Consider the following 19,191-nt stretch of genomic DNA (forward strand, 5'->3'; position numbering starts at 1 on the left):
AAGAAAATAGATTTATATGCCTTATAGATCACTACATGGAGCCTCATAGATAAATACGAGGCCACATTGTTTTCAGCCTATCCTCCCCCACAGAGGCCGTGCTAATGGTGAATTGAGTGCAATGAGGGGCTGAAATCACCGTGCGTGTCGGCATGATCTAGTCACCCTGGAAGGGCAAGTCTGTCCACTCTGGGCGTGTGTACTGGGTTCTAAACGTCTGCACGGGGAGTGAAAGACGTACACACAATCTTTATGTATCTGCTTAGGAAAAATCTATCTCTCTAATGACACTCGGTTATTCATCTGCTCTGTTTGGAGAAGAATGGAATGCATTTTAGTTTTTAGAAGTTTTGGGGAGGGAGAACCCTCTGCCGGGTGAGAGGGGAGGAGGGGTGGGTGGGAGCCATGCAGCTCGCTGGCTGGAGGTGGAGACAGATCCAGGAGAGGCACTGACCCCTTCTGTCTTTTCCTTTCTCCCCCTGTATCCAATCCAGTCGGGAAAACCCCCAAGGGTGTCATCGAATGCCACACCTTGGGCCATACCTTCTAGTGCCCAAACGTCTCCCAACTCAGGCCAGGGCTGGACACGACAGGTGGATCCAGCCATGGTCCCGGTGATCTTTCCTTCCTGCCCACATTCTTCTTTCCTTTTTCGAAACTCGGTTTGTCTCCCCCTCTCTTCTACACGTGCACTTTATTCCTTTCTCTCTCATGTTCCTCCTCCCTTCCCCTCCCTGTCCATTCAACTTGCTTCAAAAAGAAAACCATTTTCAAAGGGGGGGGGGGTCTCCTTAGCTTTTTGCATCTCCGCTGTTGCCGGTTTGAAAGTTGAGACCTTGCTAGAGATTCCGAGGTCCTCAGTTTCCTCAAATAGATAGATATATGTATTTTTTTTTCCCTTAAATGAGATGAAATGAGTGGCGTCCTGGGGTGGAGGGAGGTGCTGGCTTGAGTCGGGGCTGGGGGTGGGACGGGGCGAGGGAAGGATGGGGAGGGGACGCATCACTCAACGTTGCTGCTGTCGAAGGTGTGGCACTGAAAGTCCCCATCGACATACTCCATGCCTGGCAGCTTCATCCCGTACTTGTCCACGCACCAGCAGATGCCACGTTTGCGGCCGCGGGAAGGCTTGCACTGGGGTGGGGAGAGCGACAGGCAGTGAGGGTGGCTGTCCCCGGAGGCTCTGCTCCTGTCTGGCCTTTGTCTTCCCTGCCCCCAGACAGATTCTCAACCCCGACATCAGCCATGGGGTTCCAGTAAACCCCCTGCACGGGGATGGCCCCACAGAAGATGCTAACTTAGACAGTCGGCCCCTGATTAGCTCTTACAAGCTCTTTTTTATGTCACCCATTCAGGGTCCTCTGCCGCGGTGTTCTCCAGGCGGCTACATGATGATGAAGGCGGTGGTGGTGATGGTACCGGGCATCACTGGCACAGCTTCATCATGTAGCAGACACTGCTGAACACTTACTACATAGAAGGTACTGTTCTAAGGGTTTTACAAAGAAGAGTCCATTATCCCTCATAACTGCGTAAGGACAATGGGTGCAGTCATCATTTTGCATGAGAAGCTGGAGGCAGAGACATTAAATGACTAGGTAAGGGGGACACAGCTCGTAAGTGGGAGAGCCAAGAATTGACCCAAGGCCACCTGGCTCTTGACCCCTGACCCTTGTGGACCATCAGTGTCACCTGGGAGGGAACGTGTTAGAAATGCGAAATTCCCAGAGTTCCATCCCGGAAAACTCTGGCCAGCAATTGGTGTTTTAATAAGCCACTTCCCAGGAAGTGTGAGAACCACCGGCCTGAGGTAATGGGTACCACTTGAATAGGCTCAATATTCCGTGTTGCCCAAAGGGCAGGCTGGCTGCGAATGGGATGTAAATGATCTGGGGGGGGGGTGGGTACCTGCTGAAAATAGGTTTTGAAGTCATCATCTGCGGATGTATGTATTTCTGTGTGTGGGGTTGTCAGAAAATAGTAGGTACAACGTGCGATATGACATAGTGATATAAAGCTTCCTTTTTCAATGGATTCATGGAAACAAGGTGGATCATTAAAACTTAAGTAGATCATAGCACAGGAGGGAACGGGGAGCCCGGCGACCGGGGTACCTGCACGGAGACCGGAGGCTCAGGAAACACTATTGTTAATGACGGAAATCTTAAGCATTCAGAGGTAAAAAAAATTTCTGGCAAGTGCCATTTCAGGAGCCCTCTGAACCTGGGGGCAGGGGCGGGGCGGGTGGCGTACCTGCTTCCTCTTGTAGAATCCTTTGCGGTCACAATTGGGCAGGTAGACGGCGCGGGGCACCATGCGTGGGCTACCTTTGAGCTCCTGCAGGGAAGCTTCCATGTGTCTGCGGCAGGGGCCCTGTGTGAGGACGGCAGGGGTGAGGGACACGGCGGCACCCAAATGGAGAAACCACCTGTATACGCAGAGCGCGTGGCCGAGGGCACGGGGGCTGAAGGGTCTGTCGAGACTGTCGCTCCAATTACTTGCTACCTAAGATCTTTCCTCCTCTGGGAGGAGCCTGCGTGTGACTAGACAGGAAGACACATGGTCCCACTTACCTCCCACAACACCCACCCTCAGCTCTTCCGCTCTGCCCTGATTACATCCGGGGTGGTCGTCGGCAGATGCCCTAGGGGAACGTGCAGCCTCTGCCCAGGTGACGTTGCAGCTCCTGGTGTGTTTGCTGTGGCAGCCCAGCACCTTCCTTGAATGAGCACCGCCTCTACTCCCGGGGTCCCTCGGTCAAGCGCCGAGGCCTGATAAACGTAGGCTCTGAAAATCCTCCTGAATCCCAAGCTGATCTAAGCGGTAGGCCCTCAGCTAGGCCCAGCCAAAGCACCTGCTGCCCACGGATGCTCATTTAGAAGCAGGGGAAGGTCAAAAGTCAGGGGAGTGGCAGAGGTGGCCAGGTGCGGATGCCGACGGAGATGAGGAGAGAATCCTCGAGACTCACCTGCTCGGATTCCTGTCTCATCTCAGGTGCAGAGATGACCCGGGGGTGGGCAGTGTTCTCAGCGCCCCCCACAAACTTGGACTGGGTCAGCTTCTTTCTGCGGTCCTTCTTCACGGCCTCGGCCTTCAGCTCGGAGATGCGGGTGTGCTTGGGCCGGAAGATCTTGGGCGAGTAGGTCTCCTCAGCCATCTCGGAGGTGGTTGGTTCCTCGTGCTCACGGGAGTCTCTCTCTGCAGGAGAAGGAGGCAGAGGATCAGCCTCAGGGGTGAGATGCAGGCTGTTGGGGGAAAATAGGTGACAGCCCAGCATGGACAGGAAAGGCCAAGTCTATCCTATGTGGGGTCTTTGTGCCTCCAGGACTGTTGGAGCTGGGATGGATTCTGACTTGGGCAACCGGGATGGGAGTAGGACGGTCCTCGGGATCTAGGCTAGCAGGGTGGTGGTGGGGACGATCATGAAGAGGAGAAGATTTGAGAGAGCCAGACGTGTGGGGCTTGGAGGGGAGCAGTGCTGGTGGCGGGGTGGGGGGACCTGGAACCCTTGAGCTGGCTCTGTGCTCCGGGCCCTGGGAGGCTGGAACATAACTCAGCTCCAGGCCAAGAGAGGCTGACAGCTGGCTGGGGCTGGAGCGGTTATATATAGGAGAGACTTGGTGACAGTCTATACTTAGCTGACTTATGACCTTTAAAGAAGCAGGACTTTGTTCATTTATTTGTTGATCTGTTAATTCTACCCCTAGCCTTTTCTCCCTCCACAGACTTCCAGTACATTCCTCTCTCCTAGGCACCCTTCTCTGGGTCCCCACGTCTCCTCTCAGCTCTTTGACCCCACCAGCCTCGGCAGACACAGAGCCGCTCTTCCCAGTCGGTCAGGGCGTGGCCAGGATGCCCAGAGCAAGACCAGGTACAAGGTGGGGCGGGTGGGGGCAGGGAGGCCCCGTCTACAACACCTCTTTTCTTTTCAAATTTTAGAAAGAGAAGACAGGGCTCTGGAGTGACCCCGACTGACTCAAATGAGGAGAGGGAAGATCCGGTCCCCTGCCCACTCCACCGTCACTGGGCTCCCCAGGAGCCATGAGGACAAGGCATCGGGATGGGAAATGGAGGGAGAGGACTCCAAGGAGGTGCGGATGAAGGGATGCACTGGGAAGGAGAACCTTGGTGGGAAGACACTGTTTTGTGTCCCCTGGGCAGAGGCCCTCTTCCCAGGGGGAGTTCCAGGTGTGGGGTAAGGAAGGCGTTTGGGGACCCGGCCTAACCCGGTCGGGATGGCAGGTGGCAGGAAGCACCTGGGCACCTGTTTGTCTCTTGGCTTGGGATTTGTCAAACTTAAGTGAATAGGTATCCGGTCTTTAAGGCCCTGGCAGGGAAGTTCCCCGCCCCGAAGAAGCCTCCACAGGTTTGCAGTGTTTTGGGTGGGGGTTAGCTGATTTGGGTATTTACCCATAGGCAGGGAAGTAGTCACCGGAGGGGAAGAGGACGGGAAGAGAGCAAATGGCAGAGCATCAGGCGGGCTTTCTCTGAGCAGAAAACTCAGTGCCAGGTCCCCATCCCCCACTTTTGGTCTTTCCCTCCCTCTTCCCACCTCGGCTTGACTCAGTGGAGTCAAGCAAACCTGCTGTGATGACTAACTGGCATGGTGATGTGCCTGGCAGATGGAAGATGGCTAAGGAGTGGGGTTTGGAGCCAACCAACTTTTCTTGGTTGCAGGACAAGTTAGAATGGGGTGCGGCACAGGGAGGAGCAGAGCCGGCTTGGGGTGGGGGGGGTGACTCTGTACAAATTGAAAGGCTAGGGCTCTGTTATCTAGTAACTTAGTCCCAAACCCGAGGCTCAGGTCTTGGGGAGAGATGTGTGGAAGGGAAAAGCCAACTGTGGCACAGAGGGTTGCTGAGCCCATCTTGCTGGGTGATCTGAGACACTTCACTCAATCTCTCTGGGCATCACCAAGCATTCGGACTTTTAACAAGCAGTTGACAGCTGAGGTAGGAGAGAGGACAAGAGATGGTTGCCACTGAAAGGTTGGGGGCGTTCTGGGGTGCATGGCCACACCCTTTCCCTAATCGAGATGATAACCACGTGAAGTGAGGGAGGGTGGGGGGTGGGTGGGCCAGATGCCGACCGGCACCTGGCAGAGGGCTGAGTGTCTCCTTCAGAAACTGCTCCAGCCTGGGCTGCAGGGCCAGCAACTTGTCCTCACGGGCACCTGCAGGGCCGGGCTCCAGGAGTCACCTCTTTCATGGGAGAGACCCCAGGAAGCTGCTCACCTCCAGGGGCTGGCTGTACCAGCTCCTGGAACCCTTCCAATAGACCCCCGGGTCCACGTCCCTGTGTCCAAGCAGGAACAAGTACATCCACGTTGTCTCAGGGTGCTCTTTCTACTTCCTGAAGACATCTGGGACGGGAGCACCACCCATCCTCCTCTGGCCACCTGTTTTGCAGGGGCCCCTCCGTCCCTTTGGTCAGAGGTTGCCATCCTCCAGATCTCGTGTCACCTCTCACGGAGCTCCTCTGTCTGCCTTGTGGGCCTGGCAGCATGTTGGCTCACAGCACTCCATATATCGACAGCTTTTCTCAAGACTCTTCGCCTCTTAGGACTTTTTCTAGGAAGTGCTATGGGCCACCCTTACCCTGGACTCACTCTTCCTGGCGGGAGGACGGGGCTGTTAGCAGTGGTTCCATAAACTCGGGAGCAAATTTTCCTTCACCTTAGTCTTTTCTCTGAAGGTGTTCAAATACGGCCTCGGGGCTAGGCACATGTTGATATCGGAAAATGATGCAGATCCCTGTAAGTTCTCTGAGGAACTCAAAACACTCCTGCAAGCCCTCTCTCCTTCCCCGGGCTCACCAAGGCGGGGTTCCTGAGGGCACACCCTCCCCAGCGCACAGGCTCTTTGGCTGCTTCTGAACTTTAAGTTTTGATGTGCCTCCTGGTTTTTGGTGCCACTTAACCCCACGGGACCTCTTAGGCAGCAGAACAGTCGAGTATCAAAGATACTAATCAGGGTCTTGTGGTCACCTGCAGTCTCCAGAGACAGCGGAAACGTGGCACCAAGCCAGTGCAGAGCTACGAAGATTAAAAAGCTGGAAAGTAAGACCAGAGCTGGAATGGCAGAGCCGGCTAGCCCTACTCAGCTGCTTCCCGGCCAAGCCATAAACAGGCTTTCAATTTGGGAAGGGTTTAAGTTTTGGGTGAGACAGGCAGGCACAGGTAGCTGGCTGCTCCTGCACTTTTTCATCCAGAGGATATGGACCAAAGCTGCAGAGGGGATTTAGGGGAAGACTTCCTGGTGAGTTGCCCGGGCCCCTGAAAGGCAAGGGAACTTCAAGGGGCAGGGGGTTATGGAAGCTGGTCCAAAAACAGGTCAATACCCCCGCATGGCCAGTAGATGGCGGAGGAGACTGACGGCCACACAACCTGTTTCCAGTGCTTCCAAGGATTGCAAGCAATTTTAAAATCTGGGATTTGGGTGCTTTCCTCCTCTACTTCTGTGACAGCTACCCAAGTCCTCTCCTTCTCTCTGTGTGTCTGCAGCATGCATTTGAGGAGTCGTGGGGATGGCCAGTGAAGAACTGGAAAAAAAACCCACGCGTGGACACAGTGGGAGAGTGGGAGGCTTGTTGGGGAGGGGGGGACGGACAAGGCCGACCTGTGCATAAGCCCGTGTTGCTTCTCTAATCTGCAGCTGACAAGTGATCTGGGGTGGAAGCGAGACATGCCCAGGGCCTCCCTTCCCATCTCTGGATGTCATTTTGAAAGGATTCTGCAGCAGATGGAAAAGCGGCATGTTTGGTTATTGTTCGCTCCTCCACGGGATGGTGGAGGCAGGGCCCTTTGATCCCGCATCTCACCCAACGACTGAGGGAGTGAGGGCTATCCCGTCATCCTGATGGTTGCCTTTCAGGTGGGTTCTGAGTCTGGTCTGCCTTCCAAGCTCAGTCATTCCAACCAGCTCCCTGATGGCCCCAGCCCCTGCCACGTCAGGGTGGCCAACTCCGTTCCTTTTCCGTTCATAAGGCGCTCCCGGTTCAGAGCATTGCCCCAGCATCCAGGGACACAACACGGCCGTTCCTGCACCGACAGGAACACCTCCTGGAGGGCTGTGCCATTTCCATGACCCAGCAGTCACAGAGGGTGTCTGGCTGTAGGCCCAGCTGCTATGCACCCGGAGGCACCCTAGGGTGGGCAGGTCTACTCACAGCGGAGTATACGATGCATGCTTCCTACCCAAATGCCACCGTGCTGTCCACATCCAACCTCTGGCTGCCTCTGCTCTCTCGCAGGGGCCGGATGGTGCACCAGCAGGTGCATTCTGATTCCATCCTTCTCCCCAGCCCCGTGACGGAGGTGTCGGGGACCCGCTGCTCCCTGCAATCTAATCCTCCATCCTGGGGCTCCTAGTCCTGCCCTGGCATCATTAACTCCCTGCTCCTGGGCCGGCGGTAGTTTCCCAATCTATCTTAACCTCATAATCGACCTTAAGAGAAAACGGGGTGGCCCTGATATTGCGACTTTGCTTGCGGAAATTGAAGAAACCGAGGCGTATTTGGAATTCACAGCTCCGGAAGAATGTAGGGCTTTGCCAGGCCACCTGGACCTGGGGAAGGGAAAGTCTCTTTTTCTAGCCAGGAGACAAGATGGGTTTGCCCAGAATCTCTACAAGGAATGAAAAGGGGAGCTGGGTTTCCTCTGGCCCTCATTCTAACTCCTTCTGTGGAATTTAAGCAGTACATTTCTTAAGCACACAGCTTTGTCATTTATCTTTTTCTCTCGATTATATGGTAACCAGTATATAATCTTTAAATAGAGACAGGCAAAGATTTCCCCAAGAGTTAAAGAGAAGTGGGTCTAGAAGCGTTTCTGTAACATAAACTCAGGCATGTTAGGGTTCCTTGGATGCCTTGAGAGGTCACATCACTCAGGCCCCTGCCTTAAAGCATTGAAGCTGCTGCAGAGGGAGCCAGAAAGCCAAGGAATTAGTCTTAGAGGAACAGGAACAAGGAGGGATCCCCAGATTTACTGGGCTTCTTTGATCTAAGGTTGTGCTCTCCAATACAGTACTCACTAGCCACATGTGGCTACTTAAATGGATAAATATTAAATCAAATCACGAATTCAGCTCCTCAGTCACTCTATCCACGTTTCAAGGACTCAGTGGCCACAGCGGTGAATGGCTACTGTGTTGGACAGTGCACGTATAGAGCATTTTCATCATCGCAGACAGTTCCACTGGACAGCTGGTCTGAGGGCACTGACCTGTGCCTGGGTGTGGCTAGATGCTTTGAGCCGCCTCCCAACCTTGCCCTGTTTCGCAGCCAACCTGCATCCTCCTGCTTTTTGTGAGGACAGGAGGCTTACGGGGAAATGACAGATTGTCGGCTCACTGTTTAAAAAACCGTGAGACACGTTTCAGTCTCCTGAAGTCTGACCGTTTCCCAGCTGTGGATGCCATGTGAATCAATCACACTGTGTGCGCATGCCCTTGCGTAAACAGAAAGGGGACAGGGCGGTAGGGAGAGGCTGCTGAACCTTCCTGGGGAATTGCAGTGTCCCTCCTCCTACCCATTCCATCCCTGGCCCGTGTCTGCCTTGCCCTAGTCTCTCCTGGAAGACACTGTTTTCTTTTCCTCTGTGGTCAGCAACAGACGTGCGTGTTCTGGGCTCTTTTTAACCTGACTTATGGTCTGAGAGGGACAAAAGCACTGTCTTTTCAAGAGGAAAACAAACCCAAACAACCGTCATCCTAAGGGACAGTTGCAGAAGACACTGGAGGGGAACTTTGACCTGGGGTGAGTGACAGAGGCGGGGAGCAGGTTCAGAGAATCTGTGAATAGACAGGGAGGCCATTAGGCTTACCCTGCTGAGCTCCTTGACAGCCCCTGCCCCATTTCAGGCCAGGAAAACTAAAGTACTCAGGTGCTCTAAGCCAATGGCCAAGTTGGTCAACAGGGATATGTGACATCTCTCTCCTAAGCAGAGAAATAAAGACAGCATCTAGCATAGCGGGTAAGCAGTCAGAACAAGAGTCAGACTGCCAGAAAGTCTGATCACCAAGCCCAGGTAAAAGGAACCAGTCCCTACCTCGAGAACTCCCTCCAGAAGTTTCCCCTTGTCTAATTGCATTCCTAATTCCTAATTGCAATTCCTAATTGCACCGAGGTTGCCTAGATGGCACAGATGTGGCTGGTGTCAAGTTGGTAACACTCCCCAGAATGAAAGGCCAAGGTCTCCCTCACACACCTTCCACCGTCCTGGGATCAGAGGTAAAGAAAAAACGCCCCTCATTTTACTTCCCCTAGGGCCCAAGGAGGATTCAGGGCTGCAGCTCCGGTACACATTTCTTGATCCCTGGAAGGCAGCTGGCGGTAACTTTACATATAAGAAACACACACTTATGCACACTGAGCCTTGGGGCGCCTGGGTGGCTCAGTTAGTTGAGCGTCCGACTTCAGCTCAGGTCACGATCTCATGGTTCATGAGTTTGAGCCCCACGTCGGGCTCTGTGCTGACAGCTCGGGGCCTGGAGCCTGCTTCGGATTCTGTGTCTCCCCCTCTCTCTGCTCCTCCCCTGCTCACGCTCTGTCTCTCTTTCAAAAACAAATAAAGATTTAAAAAAATTAAAAAAAAAAAAGAAGAAATACACATTTACGCACAACGTCAAGATCCCTTGCCAGGTTTCTCTGGAGCTGGCGAAGGTGGAGAATGCTCAGTAGAAATGTCTGTTCCCTACAGACATCCCAAACCAGAAGGGAGAGGAGGGGCCAGGTGGAAAGCAGCCTCTGAATGGAAAAGGGGGGAGGCGGGGAGGAGACACTTGGCCATTTCTCTGACCTGGCTACACTTCCACTCATGACTCATCACAGTCCATTCAGAACCTTACAATTAGGCAGCCACATTCCCTCAAAATGGTCCTGGATGGCCAGAAGAGGGTGGCAGGGAGCAAACAGACAGCGAGAATTCTCTCTGGTCCCCCTACGAATAGAGTGGCTAGGGGTCAGAGAAGAGTCCTGTTGTGTCTGGCAATCCAGACTCAAGACTCTTCCTTTTGGACTCCTTGGATGCCGGAGGAGAGTAGGGACGTTATTTCCTTCCTCAGGTTGGGGAGGGGCTTGTGGTGGCCTCTACGCTGTCCAGTTACAGGGCCGCTAGCCACATGTGGCTACTGAAGGTTGAAATGTGGCTAGTGGGGCTGAATTCAAGAATGTATTTCATTTAAATTAAATTAAAATTTTTTTTAATTTTTGTTTTTGAGAGCAAGAGACATAGCGTGAGCAGGGGAGGGGCAGAGAGAGAGGGAGACACAGAATCCGAAGCAGGCTCCAGGCTCCGAGCTGTCAGCACCGAGTCCAATATGGGGCTCGAACTCACAAGCCATGAGATCATGACCTGAGCTGAAGTCAGACGCCTAACCGACTGAGTCACCGAGGCGCCCTTACCCCTACATTAATTTAAATTTACAAACGAATACTGTTATTGGACAATTTTTGAGCATGTTTGGAACAACTCAGGTATGTGAATCCAGTTTTTCAACTGTAACTTTTATGAAACTTAAAACTACAGATCAAGTATTTCCAGTGAAAATGTAGTGTCCCAACTGAGATGGGCTGTAGATGTCAACTGCACCTCAGATTTCAAAGATTTAATGTGAAAGAAGGAACATAAAATCCCTCATTATAACTGTTTGGGTGTATGTTGAAATGATAATATTTTGGATATATTGAATTAAAATATATGGTTAAAATTAATTTCGCCCATTTCTTTTGCCTTTTTAAAAAATGTGGTTAGTAGAAAATTTGAACTGACATGGGTGGCTTGTATTATATTTCAATTGGCCAGTGTTGTCCTAAAGGGTCTGGAAGGACAGTCATCTTCAGTGGGTGACAAAGAGACTGTGGAGCATATACGCTCAGTTCAGCTGGGATGGAACAATCTGAATGGTTTGGGATAACTGGAGCATCGTTGCAAGACATCGCTGCAAACCAGCAAAGGTCAAAGGAGCCCAGGTTTTGAGTGCAAATTCAGCTTCAGGATTTAGCAAGGGAAGGCCCACATCTGATGGTTGAGGTTGAGGGATGGAAAATGAGGTAACCTATTTGTAGGCACACCTGGCAGGTGTAACTTACCGGGAAGAGGGCTTTATCTTATCTGTCTGGTCCTCAAGAATCAATCCCCCAAGAGACATGGGACAGGATGCCACAGCTACAGGATGTATTAGCATGGCCTTTGGCAATTCCTCAGATCAATCTGAGGCCCCCAGCTGTAATCAGGAGGCCGCTCTCTCTCTCTCTCTTCTCATTGGGAAAGATTGTCTGACATACTTGTATACACTCAAAATCTGGTGACTTGTTCTCCTCCTTATCAACTCTTGTGGCTTGTGGTTTTCTCTCCCTCCTCCCATCCTGCCCTGCACAGCTTGCCAGCTCTGGTCTCCCCATCCTGCTTGCCTGACTCCACAAAAGGCCTGTGCTGGCGGAGGTTGGTGGCCACAGGAAGCCGGCTGCTTCTGGCCACATTCTCCTTGGACCCTGTGGGCCAAGGCACAGCCAAGGGGAAGCGAGGGCCTGCCTGCCTGGCTTCCCGCGCCCAGAGAGCGCCCTGCAGTTCAGGAAATGAGGTTTGGTACATGGATCTGAAGTCTGGGCTCAGCACTGCCCCTTTCCACTCTCCTTGCCCCTGCCTGTCCCTCACCAAACCACTGGCCTAAGCCAGCCTTGTTCCCAAGCCCAGGTAGAGAAAGGAATGCGACCGAGTGGGATTGCAAATAAAAGGGGTGTTGCATTCTCCACTTTGGGGCTACTTCACTTCCCATAAAACAGAGCACCCCCAAGTTCTGAGCCCTCCATTCACCTTCACACCCCCCACCATTGGGCTGTACTTGCCACAGCCTCGCTGCAGCTTGGGCCAGGCCCCAGGGACTAGTGAAGAGCCCGGAATGGCAGAATGAAGTATAGAATCAACAGGACTGTAAGACTGAGTTCTATCCACCCGACTCTGCTGCCAACTCCGCGCCTAATTTTGGGCAAGTGACTCAACACCTTCAGCCTCAGCGTCTCATCTGTAAAACCATTGCTTTGATTGCTGGGATCTGTGGGTTCCTTCCAGCATCAGCACTCTTTGGCCAATACCCAGACAATTCCTGGGGGCACACTGGGACCGAGCTAAGCCGAGTGGCCAGACAGGAAGAGCCACTTTGTCTCTCTGGATTTATATTAAACAAAAAAGAAAAGAAAAAAAAAGGACATCATAACAGAAATCATGAAAAGAAATGGAACAGGAAACAAAAGTGGAGGAACCTCTGTATATGGGGCAGTGGGGAGGAGAAGCTTAGAACTGGCCTCCTTGTAGATTTGCTTATTAGTTTTTGCAAATAGGTAACAAATTTTATTGTTTTGGAAAACATATCCAGATGGCAATTTAAGGATGGTCTCTGGGGACTGCAACTTTTAGACCAACTGCAAAACGCAAAACAAAAACCCTAACAAAACCCCTCTGAACTGCCTCCTCATCTCTCACCGAGTCCATTCTCCGGCCCTCTTCACTTGTACCCCGTGTTGGTCCCTCACTGGTACCTGCTCTGTTTATGGCATTCTTCCAGTTTCTGGATGCAGTGGGCTCGGAGTGTGCAGATCCCTTTTCTCAAGTTCTACGTTCTTACACATTCAATAGCCCAAGGTTGCAAAGGCATTGCTCAGGTACAAAGCAAAAATTTTAGACAAAAATCACCTTCTTTACCCCGCTAGCCACCTCCCCCTATCTCCCTTCCCCCCATCCCCCATTAAGGGGACCCGGACTTCTGCTGGGAATCCTGCTCTCCTGCCCTTTGCTGGAACCCTCGAGGTGACCTCTGCCTCCTAGGTCAGCCCGGTCCTCCCTCTGCAGCTTTAAGCCCACTTGCTGCTCAAACCAACCACCCAAGCCCCAGGCTAATTCGCAGCTGCGTGGACTTAAAACTGGAGCCCTCAGGGAAGCCCTCAGGGATTGCCGGGAGCTAGGGGCTGGGGGTGGGGGCGGAGTGGGAAGGAGGGGTAAGAAGAGAGAAAAAAAAATATGGAAAGAAAATGAGCTCTCACAGTGGCCAACTGTCCATACTCTTCCAGTGTGAGCTGACACAGCAGAAAGAGGTGGCGGGAGGTAAGAAAAGTCCAGTTAAAAGCACCATCTCCTGTCTTCCTGACTCCCATTTTGGTTGTCTCAGGGCACAGCCAGCCTCTCAAAGACTTGTTTCAAAGGGAGGGGATGCGGGTGGGAAAGGAATCTGGCTCCTTCAGTTTTCCATGATCTTGTTCAACCCAGACACAAATTTGGCCAATAAACCTAACTCTGGAACTTGATTTCAACATGGCATTCGGACCAGGTTTGGAGTGGAAGCCAGGGTGATGGAGGCCAAACCCCTCAAAGCAGCAAAGGTCGAATTTATTTTTATTTAGGTAATTTTATTTTTTCTTTCCCAGAGCATACTTTCTGTTCTCTCTTATTTCTCAATGACAGAACTGAAACTCAAAACCCATTTCTCCCTGTATCCCAAGCTTAATGTCCCACAGGCTCAAGAAAGATCTCCCAGACCCGGGCAAATATGTGGGCTGCCCTCCCTCCCAGAAAGCCACAGGGCTCCTTCTCCAAACAATGCCCAAGCAAAAGCCCGGTGCTTCCTTGACTCGACCCAGCTCACCGATATTTATTGAGCCTGGCTCAATAAATAGCTCGTCTCCCGCCTCCCTCCAGCCTTCACACACACTGCCCTCTGTTTCTGTATCTATCTTTGCCCCAGAACTGGCCAAAATAAAATGTAGGGCCCGGCGCGCTCCCATCACCCAGTTCGCGGGCGGACTCGGCTCTCCGGTTGCTCAGCAACGCGCCCAGCAAAACACCAGTCTCCGCCCGCCCGCCCTCGGCTCTTCCTCCCAGCAGCTTTGGCTGCCTGCCACCTCGCTCTCCTCAGCTCTCCATTTCGGATTCTAGAGATGCACTTTTTCTTTTGGTGAAAAAAATATATATATGTATCTATATCTGTATCTTTCTTTACATGCGCATGTATCTTTTGATTTATGGGTGTGTGTGTGTGTGTGTGTGTGCGCATAATCTATATCTGTATGGCAACCGCAGGAGGGAGAGGCAAATCCAAGTTCTCATTGCTGATTTTGGGAGGGGGACATGGCGGTGGGGTGTTGGGGAACAAGATTTTTGGCCAAAGGAGCCGACACTCTCCTCCCGCTCTCTGTTCTTTCCCCTCTTTTTATGAACCGTCTCTGCCCTGTCTCCAACTTTTTGGGGACCCACTCAGCGATTTTCGAGTTGAAAGGCGCTAGCCAGGAGCGCCCACTAGCGTACTATCTTCCGGAAGGAAGGGGGTCAGCTCCTGTAGCCGTTTGGAAACTGAGGTGGGTCAGGCACCTGCCGAAGGCGGGGTGGAGTCGCAAAGTCTAGGGTGGGGCGTGGAGGGTGCTACGTGTTCGCCGAGAGGCACCTTTTGGGTGGGGGTTGAGGAATGGGCTGCAGAGAATTCTAAAGGGCATCTTGCTTGGGACAAAAGCCAGTATGTGTGTGTGTGTGTGTGTGTGTGTGTGCGCGCGCGCGCGCGTATTACGTTGAACTGGAAAGTTGGCTGATGAGCCAATTTGCTCTTCCAGCAATTGCCCTGCGCGCACAACTTTCACACCAACCGCATCACACCAACCACACGGTTGGGCAAATAAAAGCGGGCCCAGAATGCGGCTGAGTGATACCTTGCATACTTTCGATGTGACCGGATTTTTACCCAGAGCGCTGGCTTCCAAGCCAGGAAATCGATTCATACCTTTTCTTCCCCCGTGCTAAGATTTTCCAAATCCACATCCCCCAAGATGAAGGCGGCCAGGACCGCCTTGGAAAGTGGCTCCTAATAAAAATAACTTCACAAACGGGCCTCTAGGGCCTCCGGGGCCTGCGTGTTGCCCTCTGTTCCTTTTTGCAGGCTCCAATCCGGAGAACGACAGCCTTTCGCAAAGTGGAGGGGCAGCCGCGGGCGACAGGCGAAACCTGCAAAGTTTGCGGGAATCTAGGAAGAACCCGGGAAAGTTCTGCCGCTTCTCAGGAGCGGACTCCTTTCCTGTATGATAATGTCTGTAGTTTGCAGTTAGGAAAACTCATGTTGGGTGCCCTAATGGACGAGATAGGAGGGAAGGGCATGGTCTCAGTAAGAAATTACACAGAAAAAAAAATTATTTAGCCAAGTCTTAACCCCTTTTGGAGAGAATAACCAGGTTGATGTTTCAGAACCCAGATTTTTGTGTCCGATTCACTGGACTTTAAAAAAAAAGTAAAATCAGGTCTAAGTCCAAACGGAAACCCCGTCTGGTGGTGGGGGCTGGGGATAAGGAGGCAGAACTGTTCTGACTGAACTGATTGAACAAGTAGCTCTGTCAACCTTTTAAACCCTAGACTCCAGACACAGAGAATTTGGGGGCGGGGCAACCAGGGGGCGGGGCTACTGGAGGCGGAGGGGAGGCTCCCTGAGCGCGGCTTTTCCGTCTCCGCCCACTTGATTTTGCATTCTGCGTTTCCAGGGCCCCTCTTGCATTTACACCACACCCACTTGCGATCCGATTTGAAAGATTGAGGTGGTGGTGGTGGTGGTGGGGAGATTAGCACTGGCGGGCAAGTTGTGATGTCTGAGTTTTCCATCCCTTCTTGTCCCTCTACCCACCTTTCTTCCTAGGTGAAATCGGAATTTGGGCGGGGAAAAAGGAATTAGATTCGGGGACGAATACTCAGCACAGGAACCTAAACCTTACCCGTTCCTCCCCGCCCCCCGCCGCCCCCCCCCCCCCCCCGCCACCGCCGCGGAGCGAGCTATTGTAATTTTTCCTTTCCCAGGAGGAAAGAAGGTATTTTGCATTGTACTTTGTTTCACCATCTACCACAAACAGTCAAATCAAGTCAAGAGCAATGGTGTGCACGTGGGAGGGGCATCAAAGCCCCCACCCTAAAGGCGTTAGCTTCCAAGCGTGCGAGCGTTGTGTGTGCGCGCGAGTGTGTGCAGGCGTAGAGGATAGAAATGTCAGGACGGACTGGGGGGGGGGGGGGGGGGGGGAAGGGCAGGGACTGGGAGGCACAAAGGTGGAATTACCACAGCAGACCCGTAACGCCTCTCTCTCCAGGTCCCCAGTCAAAGCAATATTTTAACAAAAGAGATTTTCTTTATCAAGTCCAGAAAAAACCGTATTGGGTGGGGGTGGGGGATGGAGGAGGGAATCGATAATGTAACATGCACCCTCTCAGATTGGAGATTGAGTACCCGGCGGTTTGGACCGGGAGACTGAACAGCAGCTCAGAGTCAGTATTCGGGAAGAAGGGGGAGGGTGAGAAGGGTGGGGGTAGGGGCGAGGAGAAGGAGCGAAAACCGCGAGAGAAGCTCGGCTAGAAAGCAGCCTGGGGTAGCTGGATCGGCCAGGCTCCAATTCCGAGGTGCCCGGACCCTCCCCACCCTCCTCCCCGGCTACACCCCGGCTCTAAGCCACTTGCTGGGCCAAGCGCGCGGGGCCAGCTTGTCCCGTGTCCCCCGGCCGTGCGCCGTGTAACTGACTGGCACACCGAGCGCGCTCACCGATCTTGGCTTGCTCGCGGTAGCTCTTTTCGTTGAGGCAAACCCCGCGGCCGTGCAGCAGGGCGTGCAGCGGCTTCTCCTCGTCCTGCCGGGGGAGGCAGCGCAGCCCCTGGGCGCAGCGCTCAGTGTAGACGCCGCACGACTGCCCCTCGGCCAGGGCGCAAGTAGTGCAGCAACCGCAGCCCGGCTCTTTGACCAGCTCGCAGCCCAGGGGGCTTGGGGGGCACATGGAGAGGGCTTTCTCGTCGCAGGGCTCGCAGTGCACGAAGGAGCCCAGGCCCTGGGCCAGCCCCGCACAGGAGGCCAGCAGCAGGAGGACCGCGGTGAGCACCATCTTCTCCGTGTCTTCCCCTTTACCTTGGGGCGGGGCACGAGAGCGAGAGTGTAGGGAGAAAGGGGCCAGGGGGGCGCCCGGAGAAATTAAAAAAAATTTTTTTTTTTTTCCTGGCAGGTAGAGCAGGTGCCCTCCCCCAGACAATTGCAAAATGTAGGGAGAGATGGAGGGCTGAGGCGCCCACGATCAAGTCCCAAATGCAAGGATTAAAGGACTTGCAACAGGTTGGGGGGAGAAGAGCTGCGCCAGGTGCACGCGGAGGGAGTGGAGGCCGGAGAAACAACACCCCCCCGCGCTCGGCGGGACCCGGTCAGAATTACAGGGAGGAAAAAGCCAAAAATTGTTCACCCCAAAACAACCACCGGAATAATGCGCTCGGAGGCTGTGGAGGAGAAGGGGGTGGGGGGTGGGGGAGAAAAATGGGTCTGCCTTCAAAAATTTTGTTTAAAATCTGAAGTATACCCTGCTCCTCTCTACCCTTCAGCTGCCTGCGGCGCGCGGCTGCCGCGGAACAGGTACGAGGCGGCGGCTGTGGCCGCGAGGGTGGGGGGAAAATGTTGAAATCAAGAAATTAAAAGAAAAAAAGCCCCCAATCCAAAACCCTAACACCTCTTTGCTCCCACTCTGCCACCACCTCTTCGAAATTCGCAGGTTCCGCGTGAAGCTCGGAGAAGGGTGCAAACGGAGGAGGGGGGAATTAAAAGGAGCAAAAAAGGAGAAAAAACCCTACACCGATTTGCAGCTCTTTCCTAGCTCTTTCCCCCGGCAGAAGTTTCCAAAGAGACTACGGGCTCCGGTGGAGCAGGCGCTTTTAAATAGACGGCCCCTGGCTGCCAGCCAGTTTGTAGCTGCTATTTGAGCTCCCCAACACCCAACCCAGGCGAGGGTGCCAAGGAGCTTTGCAGTACAAACTCACACGGGGTGGGGGTGGGGAGAGGCCTTCTAGACACACGGGGGCTCCCCTGAGCTCCCGGAACAGTGCCCTCCTCCCCCCGGAATGTAAGAAAGGGGCATGGGGGACAGGGCTGGGCTGCCTACAGGGGGAGGAGGTGGGGGGGGGGCGAGTGGAAGAGAGAATTCAAGGAGGTGGTGGACACAATGAAGAGTAACCCGGTCTCCCCCTCCCTCCCACCCCTCAACTAGCCAAGGCTCCGGCTGCCTGGAGAAGCATTTTCTTATTAGCCAAGTGGATATATACAGTGCCCAAGAAATTCTTCCCAGGCTTTGGGAAATGGCTGTCTGCTAGTGTTTAAGTTACTGTGTGTGTGTGTGTGTGTGTGTGTGTGTGTGTGTGTGTTTGAGTGTGTGTTTGATGGGGGAGTGTTAGTGTAGGATGGCCAGCTGAGAGGGTAGTGAGCTGAATGAAAAAGAAAGAAAAAGAAAAGAAAAACTGGATTTCCCCCCTTAAAAGTCTGGGCAAGGGGATTTAATTAAGAGCATTTCTCTTGCTGGTAGACTGACTGTCTTTGGTCATATGATCAAGAGGTGGCCACTTTCCTTCAGCTCCATTGTTGGCCCAGGGAAGCTGTGTGTGTGTGTGTGTGTGTGTGTGTGTGTGTGTATGCATGCACGTGCACACATGCTTGTGGGTATCTGTGCTGTGTGTACGTGCAGGAAGGGACATTCATACAACGGCATTGTGGGGAGCAGTGAGTTACAGAGACTGGCACTTTCCAGAAGATGCTAAGTCTGAAAATCTTGCTGGTGATCTAATGTGTCCTGGTGTGGAGTTTTCAGATGGAAAAAGGCAGATTGGAGTGATACTTTCCCTCCACGTTCTTTCACAGGGGGCATTTCTATGGGATAGGGCCACATCTCTGGAGGGGATGGGTGACGGACGGACCAGAGGAACACCTTGTTATAAGGTTAACTGCCATGCACAGGCACATCTCAGGACTGTGAGCTGACAGCCGTAGGACCTGCTCTGAAGAGATCCTGACCAGGAATATTACTATTCTATCTGCAACCTCAGGCAATCTATTCAGACACTACTGGATCCCTTCCTTCCTTAGTAAAATGAAAGAAAGCTAAATTCTTCCAAGAAGGAAGGTGGTGATTTCAACTTTGCTTCTGAAATTGACACGGCTGGGCAGCAGACTTCGCAACCAGATCAGAGAAAAACGCACAGCCGGTCATTGCTGTCCCATCTGAGAGGACGGTCCTGGGTTGGACTCATCCCTTTTACATTTCCTTCGGCTCTTTCCAAGTGCTCTCGCTTTCCTTTGGAAAAGGGGCTGCATTTCATGAAGTTTGCCACTAGACTGCACCCTTATCTGTGATAAGAATTCTTTGCGTAGGACTGCTCTT

The 19,191-nt window shown here is 53.0% G+C and overlaps 1 protein-coding gene across 1 annotated transcript; it reads right to left on the reverse strand.

Annotated features, from left to right (window-relative positions):
- Window positions 1-923: 923 nt before the first annotated feature.
- Window positions 924-17,737, reverse strand: IGFBP5 (insulin like growth factor binding protein 5). The gene is made up of 4 exons (XM_042995300.1): window positions 16,551-17,737; window positions 2,969-3,198; window positions 2,254-2,373; window positions 924-1,134 (listed from the first exon to the last, which is right to left on the reverse strand). The coding sequence occupies exons 1-4, from the start codon at window positions 16,882-16,884 to the stop codon at window positions 1,003-1,005; spliced, it is 816 nt and encodes a 271-aa protein (XP_042851234.1). The 5' UTR covers window positions 16,885-17,737; the 3' UTR covers window positions 924-1,002.
- Window positions 17,738-19,191: the final 1,454 nt, after the last annotated feature.

This window comes from Panthera tigris, chromosome C1, assembly GCF_018350195.1.
Source record: "Panthera tigris isolate Pti1 chromosome C1, P.tigris_Pti1_mat1.1, whole genome shotgun sequence".
In the NCBI taxonomy this organism is placed as follows: Eukaryota; Metazoa; Chordata; class Mammalia; order Carnivora; family Felidae; genus Panthera; species Panthera tigris.

What these genes read in the sequence shown, in the direction of transcription:
- IGFBP5 (XM_042995300.1), bottom strand. Translation starts at nt 16,884, where the DNA reads ATGGTGCTCACCGCGGTCCTCCTGCTGCTGGCCTCCTGTGCGGGGCTG. An exon ending in CCGCGAGCAAGCCAAGATCG is followed by an intron (nt 3,199 to 16,550) that starts GTGAGCGCGCTC and finishes CTTCTCCTGCAG; the next exon opens with AGAGAGACTCCCGTGAGCAC. An exon ending in TGAGACAGGAATCCGAGCAG is followed by an intron (nt 2,374 to 2,968) that starts GTGAGTCTCGAG and finishes GTCCTCACACAG; the next exon opens with GGCCCCTGCCGCAGACACAT.